This window comes from Squalius cephalus, assembly GCF_949319135.1.
Source record: "Squalius cephalus genome assembly, chromosome: 21".
NCBI classification, from domain to species: domain Eukaryota; kingdom Metazoa; phylum Chordata; class Actinopteri; order Cypriniformes; family Leuciscidae; genus Squalius; species Squalius cephalus.
In genome coordinates this window covers 12707131-12723035 of record NC_137142.1, presented here as the reverse complement: position 1 = coordinate 12723035, position 15905 = coordinate 12707131, and the positions used below count along the sequence as shown (strand labels likewise).

Here is a 15905-nt window from a genome sequence, read left to right as displayed (position 1 = left end):
TTATTAGATAATCTGGCACAGGAATAATTCAACAAAATATGATGTAATATAATATTAATATAATAAACCCACAGAGCGCATGCAGTTTGGACAATGTATGGGTTAATACGATACGATACTAATATTATATTATATAACATAATAAACCAACAACACCTACAGTGGATGCATGGCTTTGATATATTATAATATAATATAATATAATAAATTATAATATAATATAATATAATATAATATAATATAATATAATATAATATAATATAATATAATATAATATAATATAATATAATATAATAAAAAATAATGTATTTCAAGTCTGATGTTACTTATTGTTTTACTGCTTTGCCAGAATAATGTAATCTCTTTAAATTAGCATATTTTGAATTGATTGGCAGTCCACATTCTAATTTCGCAGGCCAGAACATGCTCGTAGTGTTGAATCATGCAGCCCACTGAAATTGCTGTGATTGTAGCTGCAGGTGTGCATAATTCATGCTGTAAAATGTGATAAGAGTACAGGATAACCCTGCTGTATCCTGCATCTCCACAGTTGAGAAACAACACGGCTCTCAGCATTAACCTTGCACTCTATTCTCCTTCCTATCTTTGTATTTCTTCCACACACACTCTCTCGTCCTGACTATTGGCTTCCTGGAGGCTATCAAAAACATGGCCCTCTCAATATTATTTATTTAACCACAATGCAATTACTCAGAAGATAGTGCTGTGCTGTGATATACAAGCTAACACCTGTGTCTCCGATTACGCATCTTTTGTAAACAACCAAATTAAATTACATAGAAAAGTCACTTCACATTTAATACAAGAGTTTAACCACCAAATAAACTCTTGTCTTTAATATGTGTAAAAAACATCTGAATGCAGCCATGCATGCGTGTGTGCGCGAGCTTCACACGTAGATGTGTGTGCTTAGCTGTTTGTGTTCGCTGTGTGATTATCCATCTGTTATGTATTTACACAATAGCTGACGACGGACTCATCGGTGTGTGCAGAAGGTCAGGACCACACTCACGCTCTCTCTCCGTCTCAGAGGAGCTGCAGTGTGTGGAGAGCAGGCCCATATGCTAGGCTTTCATGAGATGTGACGGATGGATCGAATGCCTGGGATATGTCACAAACGCTTATAATTAATCTGTTTTCACACAGAGCTGGCTGGGAGATTAGCCTGTTAGCATGGTTAATTACTGAAAAAAAGCCATTTTAATACCTGGCATCCAATACCCATCTACCTCACCTACTGTGTATGTTTTTTCAGCCTGTCCTCAATGCTCTCTGAACCTCAGAGGTAACAAATTACAAATAGAGATGTACTGTAGAGATTCACATTTGCAGATTCTCAAACTTCTCAAAAAGTAACTGTCGAAATAAGATGTCAAATAAGTAAAAACTGTTTGCCATTTTGTATTAGGGCTGCACAACATATAGTTTTAGCATCGATAGTCACATCGCAGGATGTGTGATGTCAAGTATAAGGAACGTATGATCTGTACGGACCAGGCACCACGGTTTGAAACGCACGTGATTCTTGGGTTAATTGCAAAGTTTAACATTAACATTACATAGATTGAAATTGTATCACTGTCAGTTTAAACATTCAAGACGCGCACACAGAGAGCAGTACAGACGGCACGCCGAATTCCATTCTCTTCCGCATCTACATGTATTTGTAAAACCAAAGTTTTGGATTTATTGACTGGCTAATAATACTAAAATTACTGCTACTGCTACTACTACTACTACTACTACTACTTATTATTATTTGCACATTTTATTGCAAGTAAATTAAGTAGTAAGTAAATTCAGTCTGATGGGATAGTGTGTTGCCACCTACATGCATCAAATTTTACTGAATAAATCATTATCATTATAAGCTGTTTAAAAAGCTGAAATATGTGACTTATGAGGCTGATTGTCATTGAGAGGACTGACATTCGAAAAGTAAGAATATTGTACTCACTGTTTGTATGTCACCATAATGATAAGAATAGCAGGGATGCAGCACAGTATGATGATTATGGCCAGCGCCAACAGCGCCCCCTCTGTGTAGCCCACCGCCTGCGCAGCCTTCTTCACACTCGCCACAATGTCAGGAGAGCGGATCTCCAGAATCCGCCCGCCCTCGCCCAGGTACGGCTGGAACTCTTTATTGATGTCCAGAATCTTCCCATCCAGGAACCTGTCAAATACACGTTTGCACATATTCATTTAAAATACATTTTAATTTTTAGAGAATACTTAAAATTTAAAACTGCTCCGAACACAAATATGTACCTGTACAGTAAGTACATCATAATCACAAAAAAAGCACAAAGTAGCACAGGTGGGTTCAGTAATAATGCAACTGTAGTGATGCAATTGAAATACACTGTCCAAGCAAAGAAAAAAAATCGCTGTTTGGATTTAAGGCAATATCTTAAGTGTCTATGATTGGATCATTATTGCAGTGATTAGCTATTTTGTTTCGAGGATGTTATATGTTTGGCAGCTTCTAACCCTTATTGATGGAGTGTTTAGCTTTTTATTTCTTAAACGACAATGTAGGAAGACACATTATGGACATATTCCAGGATGACAATGTCAAGATTCACAGACTCAAATTGTGAAAGAATGGTTGGGAGGAAGCATGAAGAATTGTCAATACAAGATCTTGACCAAAAAATTATGCATCTATTGATGGAAATAAAAAATAAAAATGATGTTTTTCAAGAGGTGCATACATTTTTGGTACAAGATCTTGTATTGACAATGCAAGAGTCCAGGACTCTGTAAAGTCTACTCCAGCACATCCCAAAGACTTTCAGTGAATTTAAGGTCTGGACTCAGAAAATGATTCTTCATGCTCCCTCCCAACCTTTCTTTCACACTTCGAGCCTGATGAATCTTGACATTGTCATTCTGGAATATGGTCGTGATGTGTCTTCCTACATGGTTGTTTAAGAAATCAAAAGCTACATACTTCATCAAATAGGGTTAGAAGTGCTGCTGCCAAACAAGCTAGAAACATAAACACCCGGGCAGTGTATATTGAAAAGCTTAATTGTGACAGTACTAAAATAAAATAAAAATATGGTATGTGTAATTTCAATCTGTTCCATACACAAATATGTACCTGTATATGTACAGTAAGCCCTTTTCATGGTGATACAATACTGCACATTTCTGCTCACCCACACATTATGTTCATACTGTACTGACTAGGACAGCCTTGAGATGATTGACAGCTAGATGTTGACAACATTCAGTGTAAGTGCAAAGCATCTTCAGCACAGAGGCAGGAGCCAACAATCCTGCTAATGAGAACAGCATCCGCTCAGCAGTATTTAGCCTTTTCCAGTTCATCTTATGGGTTACTATACTGCCCTACAAAGGCAAAAGACCTTAAGTCGCTAGAGTGTGGAACTGAGAAAAATGACTTTAAAGATTTTTAGTTGTCCCGCCAAATTAATTATAGGTAGGACACTGGAAATCTGGCAAATAGATGTTTTAGTAATGGAAATTATATACATAAAAAAATCTTGAGCTCAAACTTGACTTTTGACCACTATTTTAAAGTTACTGTACTCTGCCTTTGTATTGTCAGCAAAAAGTGAGAAGTCATGCCAAGGCAAAAGGCAGTAACTTCCACATTATCAATATTTAGTTGCTGATCACCATTAACAAAATCATTATAGTACGTACCTGTATAAAATCTAGTGATCATGGCATTTATTTTGTATGATTTACAATTATTTATAGCCATCTACTTATTGCTATCCTGTGCTTTGGTTGCATTCTGATGGCATTATTAATACATTTGACATGACAAAATACCTCCTATTAGTCCAGTGTTGACTCGACCGCGTTTAGGGCGGGGCTGAAGGCGAAGTTTTGGCACTCTGCCAGCTAGTTTGCCGAGCTTTAATTCTGGGTTGTATTCATCTGATACGGCAATGTGTAACGTTTTTCTGTCAACTCTGCATAATCCTTCGCGATCGATATCGCACGTTTGTCGATGGAGCAGACCATACTAAATGTTCTGACCGCTCTGAGGACATCAGAAGTTAGAGCGACTGATGGCAGCTGTACAAAGTACACAGGCTACACCGTAATTTTAATTTTAATGGACATTAAAACAAAGGCAGATAACCGTACAATCTGGTAGGTAGCATTATTTGATTGAACACCGGCACAGTAACTTCATATTGACGCGCGGCTAAACAAAGGCAGAACATCGTAACTCGTAATTTGAGCGTTCCAAAACAAAGCCAAAGAGCGGTAACTGATGTTACGGTGTTCTGCCTTGGTTTCTCATGGGCTTTTGGAAGTTACTGTTAAGACAAATCATTATTTTCTCGAAAAAAAAAACGGAATTGATTCAAGATACTTATCCACATGATAAAGAAGGTCTTGAATGTACCAAAAATATAAATAACTCATTTTCGACCAAAAACGAAGTTACGGTCTTTTGCCTTTGCACGGCAGAATAGGCAACATGATGTGGAAATCCTCATTCTCCGCTGCAAAGGCTTGACTGTCACGTCAAGTCACCTTCATTTATATAGCGCTTTTAACAATACAGATTGTTTCAAAGCAGCTTTACAGTGATAATAGGACATTAAAGTAACAGATTTTTTTGGCTTTACAGCAGCTCTAGAATAAAGTTATTGTCCAGCTAAAGTTAGTTTTGATTGATTCACTTCCATCGCAACGATCATTAGTTATTAACTTAGGGGCCGCTAACACGACACCGTTCTAACAGAAAATTCTTAATGCGATCCGGCCGCTTATTTGCACAAAACAGTGCCTGATGGGCCTTGTTTTGGATCTCAAGGTACTGGATTAGGCCTTGTTTTGGATCTCAAGGTACTGGATCAACCTCAGAGGGGGTTCAGATTCAAGATACCGACTGTCAGTCAGACCAGCTCCGAGGACTGGTCTGTCTTGATAGATCCACAAGCTCCTTAACTCCTCGTTCCCTTCTAACTCCATCACAGGAAGTTTCCGAGATCCGCTTTTGGGGGAAAAGCGCATCAGTTACGGACTCTTCCATTCGGTCTAGTATTGTATCCCCGCACCTCCTCGGAATGCATGGTCACTGTCCTAGCTCCATGGAGTCTTCAGGGCATCCTCATTCCCGTCCACTGACTACTAGAGTAGACGGTTCAACACCGAGGTGTTGTTCTGAGTCTCGTGAGGTGCACAGGAATATGGCTCAGAGTCTAGGAAAAATCACTAGTTCCTCTTCAGAGAAACCGAATCCTGGGGGCGGTGTAGTTTATAGTCACGATGCAGGCACAATTGTCTCCAGCTCGGACATTCACCTTCCTGACCATAGTCATGAATATCAAGCTAGGCCATGCCACCACTATATGACCTTATCAAAGAGTGGGCTCGCTGGCAGCAGTGTTCAACATACTATTCTTTGGCCTCCTGTACGTGGGGGCCCTGTAGTAGTGGCTCAGGACCAATGGGTTTTTCCCGAGAGGGAACCCACTCCGCATGACCAGAGTTACGCGCATATGCCCTCGTTTTCTGATCATGGGGAGGAAGATATGGGTTCTGCTCCTAGAACTTGTGTTGGAAACACAGGGTCTGAGGAGATTTCAGAGAGGGGGCCAAAGAGGGGGCAGTCATCCTGTCGAGGCATTTCAAACTCCACCCCAAGTTGGCTTTAGCCGGGATGGAGGTCGGTTTGTCGGAGGTGGTCCCGTTTCCCCTTCATGCGGACGGCCACCTTCCGCGCCACATCTCCCGTGCTCTTCCAGCTCCGTTGGGTCTGGTTGAGGCCACGTCTGTATATGTTTTCCCCGATTGTTCTGCCCCCGGGGGTTCTAGAGTGCAAATGGGTTCGGCAGTACGGGATCAGATTACTCCTAGTAGCCCCGTACTGACTGGCCCGAATATGGCTTCCAAATATCTGGGCTCTCCTGGCAGGCCTTCCGCAGTAAATCCGGATCAGGATGGTCCTCCCTCCTCAGTCCGAGGTCGTGATATTTCACCCTTGGCTGAAGCCTAAGAAGCTGCTGAATTGGCCCCTGAGGGGGACCAATTCACAAATTCTGGTCTCTCAACCGAGGTTGTTGAGACCATTCTAAACTCTAGAGCCCCCTCCACGAGGAAACTTTATGCATTTAAATGAAAATTTTTCATTTCATGGTGCAGAGAACGTCAGTTGGACCCAATTGCTTCAGTGCTGGAGTTTCTCCAGAATCATTTCTCTGACGGGCTCTCCCCGTCCACGCTTAGGGTCTATGTGGCGGCTATATCAGCCTTCCACACGCCTTTAACGGTGGGCACTCTGGGGACACACCCACTCATAATTCGTTTCCTTCGTGGAGCCAGGAGGATGAGGCCTGCCCGGCAGTGGTCCTCGAAGGGTTATCCCTGGCACCCTTCGAACCCCTGGATAAGGTGTCTGAGAAATTTCTATCCTTTAAGGTAGCCTTCCTGCTCGCTATTACTTCCCTGAAACGAGTTGGCAACCTGCAGGCACTATCTGTGGCTCCCTCTTGCCTCGAGTTCGCTCCTAACAGAGTGAGAGCCATTCTCCACCCTAGACCTGGCTACGTGCCTAAGGTGCCCACGAATGTGGCACGGTCTATAATCCTTCAATCCTATAATCCTTCAATCCTTCAATCCGTGAATTGGTAAGTTTCGTCAGGGCATGAAGAAATAAAGAGCCGAGTATCATCAGCATAACAGTGGAAACTAATGGCATGCTTCCTAATGATATCTCCTAAGGGTAGCATGTACAGAGTGAACAGCAACGGTCCTAGTACTGAGCCTTGTGGTACGCCATACTGAACTTTTGATCGATAAGACATCTATTCATTTACTGCTACAAACTGATAACGGTCAGATAAGTATGAGTTAAACCATGCTAATGCAATTCCACTAATGCCAAGTTGCCAACATCATTTTCGAGTTTATTTAAAAAAAAAAATTGCGGTCAATGGTATCAAATGCAGCACTAAGATCGAGTAACACTAATAGAGATATACAACTTTGGGATATGACTGTGCTAGTATCAACCTGAGTTATTATAATTTTATATCTTGATACAGCGCTAATTATTAAAGACACTTCAAAGCAGAGCAAGAGTGATTTTCTCCCCAGCTGATGTAAAATCTAAAAAGTATTGCCTTTGTTGACATTTTGCTGATCAATAAGGTTTAAATAGACCTGCTTGTTAAGTACTTCATAAGTATCCCTGGCAGACCAATTAGCCCTCCTGCAACAGAACACTTCAACAGAAGCACCTAGTAAATAGGACTGTTCAAACACAATCGATGATCCAGGTTTAAAGACTGATGAAAGACTGCATGTGTTTGATCTATGTGGTCAAACAGACCTGCAACGCCATGCACACGAGCTTCACAACATCTGAGGAGTTTAAAGAAATGAGGATGAATAGATTTTATTTGTCAATGTGCACTAAGTAACTTAGTTGCTATTTGGAAACAGCAGCTTCATGATGTCATTATGGAGGAGTGGAAGAGGATCCCAGCAACAACCTGTGCAGCTCTGGTGAATTCCATGCTTATGAGGATTAAGGCAGTGCTAGGTAACAATGGTGCTCACACAATATATTTACACTTGGGACACAGTTTTGACATGCTCACTTAGGGTGTACTCACTTTTGTTGCCAGCCATTTTGACAGTAATGGCTGTATGTTGAGTTATTTTCAGAGGACAGTAAATACTAACTGCTAAACAACTAATGCAAATATACCACAAATGTATACACCGAGGGATAGTTTCTTAATGTGGAAAGTGGATTGTACCATGTGTAAGCATGAGGTATACGTTCCATTTTTAAAAATATGCAACATGTTTTGCTACCTTACAAGGACGTTGTATGTCCCAGAGTGGTGTATATAAGCTCAATCCTTACTGTATTGGCCCAGAGCAACATAAAGGCATGAGGGGATGAGAGGAAGGAGAAACAGAGGCATGAGGGGGTGAGGGAGGATAAACACTGAGAAACCATTACAGCTGGCATGATGGGGTGAGGGGATAGAGAAATGGGGAACAGAGAAATCTGGAATGAAGACCACCTCTCATGTAGCCTTATTCTTCTATGCCTGTTACTCTCGTATGTCTTATACATGTATACAATAATAAATAGAGATTTCTTTGCAAAGTAACTGGTGTAGCTTTCGTGATTCAACAATAATTGGGGAAAAGCATGATTTTCAAATCTACAATTTGTAATTTCCTGTATTTGCCTTCTATTTTCGTCCATTGCCATGGTTATTCATTGTTTCATTGATTTACTCACATCTGTTTCTAATTTGATCATTAGTTCTCTGTGTATATAATGCCCTCAGTTTGTTTAGTTCATTGTCTGGTGTTTTGTGTGCTCTAGCACACTGTTGCGTTGCCTTCACTTGTTTGGATTAGTCTACGTTGTTGGATTATTCTCTTTTGTTTCATTTAATAAAGTTATGCAGCATTTGAGATCCTCTTTTGTGTACCTTGTCTTCATCCTAGGTCAATATGTGACACCCATGTTATTCTAAACTTCCCCATTAAAACACAAAAGAAGAATGCCATTCTGTTCTCCATACAAAAAAAAGAAAAAAAAACAAGAAGAAAAAAAAGAAAGAAAATTGTTTAAAATAACCATTCCTAGTCATTGTAAGAAAATGTAATAGCTTTGTGCAAAAAAAAAAAAAAAGTTTTATATATATATATATATATATATATATATATATATATATATATATATATATATATATATATATATATATATATATATATATATATTCACCGCAATGTAGCTGTTGTTAACTAAAACTAAAGTATTAAAATTTAAATATAATTGAAATAAAGCTGAAATAAAATGTTATTAAAAATTTTACTAAACGGAAATTGAACGAGTTAAAGTAGTACTAAAATTACTAAAACAAAAACAAATTAAAGCTGTATAGAAGTATTAAAAATACTGAAATATTAAAAATAAAAATAACAAAAGCACATAACAAAATTACTAAACTAACTAAACTAAAATTAAAACGAAAACTGAAATTTTAAAATAGCTCATTCAAAATATTAATAAATAATATCATAGTACATAAACAATACTAAAATAACATTGATTTTACTTTAGCTCTCAAAATTAATTTGCAGTTGAGCATGCGTGCCAAGCAAGAACCAGTGGCGTTTTTTTTGTTTGTTTGTTTTTACATCATGGACAACAATACAACCTGTCTTCACAGTTCAAATCCATGCGTTTGAATGAGATTCTAGAGCTACAGTGGTTGAGTAAACAACAATAACATTAAATATCTCAGTTGGTTCTGAAAACGTTTACACAATTTAATGGAGATGGAGATCAAAATGGAGAGCAAAGAGAGACATCTCTGCATGAATCTTCTATTTCTCAGATTTTCTCCTGAGACCGTCACATGCAATCTTAAATTAGTTGAGATCAACAAATTTAATTCAATTTAAAATTTAAAATTTTTTTAATATGAGCTCAAACATTTATCATCAAATTCTTGCTAATTATTTCTGTCAACGGTTGTTTCATTTGTGTCTTTAATTCTCTAAAGGACTGTTACCAGTAACTTCTGAGCATGACATTATCATCTGGACAGCTGTTCTGCTTTGGTAGAGATACAAACACAAGCAGAACACATCTCACGGTGAACAAAATAAAATGTGTATAAGGATAAGATGTGTGACTAGAAAGGCAGAAATAAGGCAGGTGGTCTGTGAACTCCTGTGCTTGTGAATATGAATGAGATGTGTGTGTTGGCTCAGTAAACACATATTTGAATAGAATCCTGATGACTTGTGTTGGATCCCAGTGACAGACGCGTCTCCCTGCTAAATCATGGGGCACGGCAGAGTTCAAATGAGTGTATTGCTGTGTGTGTGTCTGGATGTCAGGGGCTTTTTCCTCTTGGCTGAAAAGGATACGCACCTCCAGTAGAATAGCTGTTTACAAACGCAATTCATTTCCTTTTTCTCCTTCACTTTTTGCATTTTTGCATCAATTTTTTAGAGATATGTCATGATATCCAAATCTATATATACTATATAATATATATAAAACTGGATTCATTTTTCAATGGTCATTTTGTGTTCTGGTCTGAGAGAAAACGTCCTGAGGGGAAACTTTTTGTTTTGTTTTGTATTACATTGCATTCCTATCAAATTATTACTGTACAAGTAGGAAAACGTCTGTAGTCTCAAATTTGACCTTTTTTTTTTGTTTACATGTACGTTGCAGCTAACGTCTGCTTAGCCGATCGACGCACCGGCGCCAACATGGAAGATTCACCTCCCGCAAAATGAATGTGCGACCAGGGCTGAAACATGACGTGACATTGTTAAAAGTTGCCACGTGCACCACTAACTGTAATAGGAGCGCTGTTGATTTAATGCGCTAGCTGTGGTCTCGCTATATTTGATGGCTTGAATGTCTGACAGATGAGATGACACAGGGTAAAACTTTTTTTAATGTAATATGAATATACTGTCATTTAATGAACTGGAATAGCCTACTGATACCAGTTTTCTTCCCACAGATTCCCTTTCGCTGCTTTTGCTGCACCTATCAAATCCTAAAACATTTACCAAATGCTTTTTGAGTATTTTATGATTGTAAAAGGCTGACTTGCCATTGAATTAAAAAATACTATAGCCTTTATGAACTGTGCTTGGCCTATATATATATGACCTTCAATAGGTCGACTGACCCAGCACTATGTCAAAAATAACCCAGCAAATGGGTTAATGTATAAAACCTAACATGCTGGATGTGTTCTGTCCAATATTTACCCAGCGCTGGGTTGCCAAATAGAAATTGTGGTTTTTAACCCAGCATTTTTTAGAGTGAATCTTTTCAAAGACATTAATACTTTAATACTTCTATACGGCAAAGATTCATTAAATTGACCAAAAGTGACAGTAAAGACTTTTATGATGTTACAAAAGATTTCTATTTCAATTAAATAGAAATCCTGAAAAAAGGGTGTCATGGCTTCCACAAAACTATTAAACCACTGTTTTCAACATTGATAATAAAGATAAATGTTTCTTGAGCAGCAGATCAGCATTAGAATGATTTCTGAAGGATCATGTGACACTGAAAACTGAAGTAATGATGATGAAAATTCAGCTTTGTCCCCATAGGAATAAATTACTTTTAAAATATATTAAAATTGAAAACAGTTCTTATAAACAATATTAGTTTTTACTGTATTTTTGATCAAATGAATGCAGTCTCAGGAAGCATAAAAGACTTATATATACAAATATTTAAAAAAATGTTACTGACCCTAAATTTTTGAGTGGTATTATCTAATTAATAATAGTAACATCTGGATGGAATCACAATGATCAGTTGGGCTCTAGGCCTCAGCAAAGCTTTTACCTTTTTGACTTTAAATCAAATTTAAATCACAGACCTGGCACTGACAGGCTAGATTTTACACCTAAATGGGTGCTAAAATCTTGATGTCCTCCCCTACCATACAAAAAACACTAAACAGATCAGCTTGAATCTCCCTATCCAACATCAAAAACATTCCGATGAGGAAAAGATTGACCCCCATCACTAGGTACCAAAAGCATGTGTGGCCCAGCGAATCCCACACACTTACACATAACACACACACATAACACACAATCTGTTCACAAATGTATATGATATGTATGTGTGTCCTATGTTACATTAGCCTAGCGCTCTTTAGCTTTGTTAGTGAAACTCTAAAGGCTTCTATCCAGATGTGAGGATGTATCACTCCTTTAATGTCTTCCAATCCTATCTTGCTTGGTATCAAAATAATCGTCTTTGTCTGAATCTCCGTATTCTGCACACGCATCCAGAACTCTTGTTCAGCCACAAAAACAAAGCAAGCAACTATTTTTATCTATCTTTAGATGCGTTCTTAAAGGGTATGTCTAATGTTATTTAATGCATTCTGACTTATTTGCAATGTTAAAGAGTTTTAAAGAGATTCTCATGCAAAACAAGTTGGACGTATGGCGGAGTATTTCTGTGACAAATACACTCATTCAGGATTCGTATAAGTTTCGGAAAGTTTTTTTCGAGTATGGCCCTGTATGACGTCATAAAGGGCCGAATTCCTTGTATGGGCACTTCTCCTGGAAGAGTGTGTGCACACACACATCAACCAGAGCGAGAGCAAGAGCAACGCCCATCAACCTGCTTCGTTCGGGTTATGGAAGCCGTCGGCAGCGCTGCACGGCACACCCCCAGGCTGTTTTCAGAAAGACACGGCACAGTGTATCTGTCTTTTATAAATCTGATCAAACTAAAGACTCTTCGGAGATATGAAGGATGCAATACTACTCTATAGGTACTCAAGATTTACATGAGATTGGCAGAAACTGCATGTGTTATTATGTGCCCTTTAAGCTTTGCCCCTTTTAAGAAGGTGAACTGATTCTCTGATGGGTTTCAAAGGTTGTAGTTAAAGGGATAGTTCACCCAAAAATGAAAATTCTGTCATCATTTACTCATCCTCAAGTTGTTCTAAACCTGTTATACGTTTCTTTGTTTTGCTGAATACAGAAGAAGATATTTTGAAGAATGTTGGTAACCAAACAGTTGATGGACCCCATTGACTTCCATAGTATGGGGAAAAAGTATTATACTCTATAGTATACTATAGTCAATGGGGTCCATCAACTGTTTCGTTACCAACATTATTTAAAATATATTCTTTTGTGTTCAGCAGAAGATAGAAACACATACAGGTTTGAAACAACATGAGGGTGAGTAAATGATGACAGAATTTTCATTTTTGGTTGAACTATCCCTTTAACTTTGTAAGTCTTGCCATTCTTTGCACTTCTCTCTCTCTCTGTATTTCCCTTTTTGGTTGATTTAAATATTTATAATTAATCCGGTTTCCCCCACAGTCCAAAGATACGCAGGTTAGGTGGACTGGACATGCCAAATTGTCGTAGGAGTGTGTGTGAGTGTGATTGTGTCACGAAGGGCATTCGGCATACAACCTGTGCCAAATCAAATGCGTGTGTGAAGCGGACCCTGCGGGAATAATGCAAGGAAAATGGATGGATGGATGGATGGATTACGCGTTATTATTAATTATATATATATATATATATATATATATATATATATATATATATATATATATATATATATATATCCCTTTTGAGATAATTTGCTACAAATATTAGTTTTTAAAACCTTATGAAAACACTTCCTAGAAACCGTGTCCAATGAGGAGAAATTGCCTTATTACACAGGGCTTAAGACCGATTAGTTGACTAGCTGTTTATGCAACCCACTGACTAGATGATTTTGAAAATATGTTGTTTTGCACAGAAGAGCAAGAACAGGTAGCGATGGTGAAATTAGGAGGAAAGGGGATCTGAAATTGTGGCAAGCCAGGTTTAAATTAGCAATGTCACATGAACACCACAGTCAGAGCACACAGGACAAGGCTCTGACTTCTTTTTCCAAATGTTGGAAACAAACTAGACTTTTTGTTAAAGGTGTCAGGAGTGGCTGTGTGTTTGGCTTACTTGAAGAGCTCTTGTCTGGAGATTGCTCTGTTGGTGAGAGGGTCGATGGCGTACACCTGCAGGTCTGATTTGGTGTAGTCCTCAAGTTCATAACCTTCTCCGTGCCGCCGTGGGCCGATCGATTCCACTATCACTTTAGCACCAGGGATCTGATCTTGCACATAGCGCTCCAAAATACTGAAAAAATATGGTATATGAAATGACTATCTTCCTCAAATGTTACAATGCAAAACCCACCAACTTAATTTCTAATACCTGTATTTTACAGGTAATCTTAATAAACCAAACACATCACTTTTTGTCAAAAAAAAAGAAAAAATGCATGATGACAATATTCACAAATTTTACTATGCATGCATTGTTCATTTTACTAATTCGTTCCCTCGTTTTACTAAATCGTGGTCATGTTCTCTTCTTTTAGTTGAATCAAAAACAGGGGACGAATTAGTTCAACATGGCCACGATTTACTAAAATGAGGGAACAAATTAACAAGTTGTGGGAACAAATTCTTAATTTGTGGCCACAATATATATATATATATATATATATATATATATATATATATATATATATATATATTTTTTTTTTTTTTTTTTTTTTTTAATGCCATGTGCGGGGCTCCATAAAAATCAGCATCTGACAGTACAGCGAATATTACCATGATGAATAAATACTTAAATATGTTAATAATGTGATTACATTTTCATATTAGGGTGAAGACAATATTTCAAGGGGCAAATATAAGAGTTTGTGAGATTCTTTCTATAATGCATTGTAAAACATACAAAACAACTATGATATAACATAAATTGAATGAATAGCATTGTAATATCTTCGGTTTGAAATGTATACACCTGACTAGCATTTATAAAGCGATCATTTTGTCTTTTATTATGATTATGCTGCAATCTACTGAGCAAAGTATCATTATTTTGCTCATTTAATTTTGCCAATTGAGCCCAATTCTGTTTTGCCAATTTGGATGGCCATTTAAATAAAAGCAAGTAGGAAAACAAAGGCTGCTGAGAGTGCAGGGAACACTTAAATGCCACTCAAAGAAACTGGCAAAGCAGAGAAACACAACAAGGGAGGAATTCTCACCTAATCAGCTGCTCTTTATTCTCCTCCACCACAGTGGGCGGCACATTAGAGACCACAACCTGCATGTCCAAGGCATTCACAACGGACACCTACAACCCACACAGAATACGAAAAAGATAGAAGATGTGATGTGTATCTATCTATATAGATATATCCAGATATTCAATTAGGATTTAATGTATTTTCTCTGACCAAACAGTAATAGCAATAGTAATAGCAATTATATCAAAATAGAAAAAAAATCCACACTTCACAGTATACCGCCCAGCTTTGAAGTGCTGTCTGCAGATGCAATGGTCTTTAATTCAATTGGTCAGTAACAGTGTAGCGGCCAAATTAATGCTTATAGAATAATTCTACTGCTTGTGGAAATCGTAAATGACAAACATTAATGCCACGATGTTTAAAACCCTGATACATTGCAATTCTAAATCCCTCTTATTTTATTAGGCAGTCATCAGCTCCAGAGATTTCTGGGAATTATACAAGTCACTGGCTGCAACACTTCAGGAGATAAAACAGCATAAATAATTCAGCTGACACAAAAAGAGTTTATTTAACTATTCATTACTGCACTAAGCAGTGCACAAATAGCATATGCACTTCTGTACGCAAACATTTACTGAAACATAACATATTTACCAAACCAAAGCGACACTCTGGAGAGATATTTTCATTTACTAACAGTGCAGACTGTTATGTGATTTAGACTCATTTTAAATTAATCAGTCTTAAAATCACTGAAATGTGATTCGGCTGTGAAATGGCACTTAAAGCCACGTGTTTGAGTGGGATCTTTCAGCTGTGTTTGAATCATCTTTTTACATGAAGTGCATGAACAAACTTTACAGGTCACTCACCACCACATCAGCCCTGCTGCTCAGCCCCTGCCCATAGTTGTCCGTGGCGATGACCTGAAACTTGAAGTAGGATCGGCGCATGTTTCTGAACATGATGGCGCTCTTGATGATGCCAGTGTACGGCTCGATGACGAAACTGTCCTGCCCCTCGGGCGCGGGAGGGATGATCAGTCTGTAGGCCATCTTACTGTAGTTTCCTGTGTCGATATCTGTAGCCTGATGCATATGAAGTTACATGAAGAAACATATTGATCATGGAAACGAATATGGTTTTGAGAATTTCACTTTATCTGGTTATATAACAGAAGAACTGGATGCCTTAAAAGGCTTTGGGCCAGATTTACTAAACAGGGCCAATTAGAGTGCTATCCCATAATTACCGCTATCCCATAAAAGCGCAGATGGGAGTG

At 38.1% G+C, this 15905-nt stretch overlaps 1 protein-coding gene across 1 annotated transcript in view; it reads right to left on the bottom strand.

Annotated features, from left to right (window-relative positions):
* pcdh15a (protocadherin-related 15a) overlaps window positions 1-15905 on the bottom strand; it is a 231075-nt gene that overhangs the window by 24824 nt on the left and 190346 nt on the right. Inside the window, exons 26-29 of the mRNA XM_079856369.1 lie at window positions 15496-15711; window positions 14636-14724; window positions 13534-13710; window positions 1979-2197 (exon numbers count right to left, since the gene is read on the bottom strand). Coding sequence (XP_079712495.1) covers window positions 1979-2197; window positions 13534-13710; window positions 14636-14724; window positions 15496-15711 — 701 coding nt within the window. The remainder of the gene's footprint in view (window positions 1-1978; window positions 2198-13533; window positions 13711-14635; window positions 14725-15495; window positions 15712-15905) is intronic.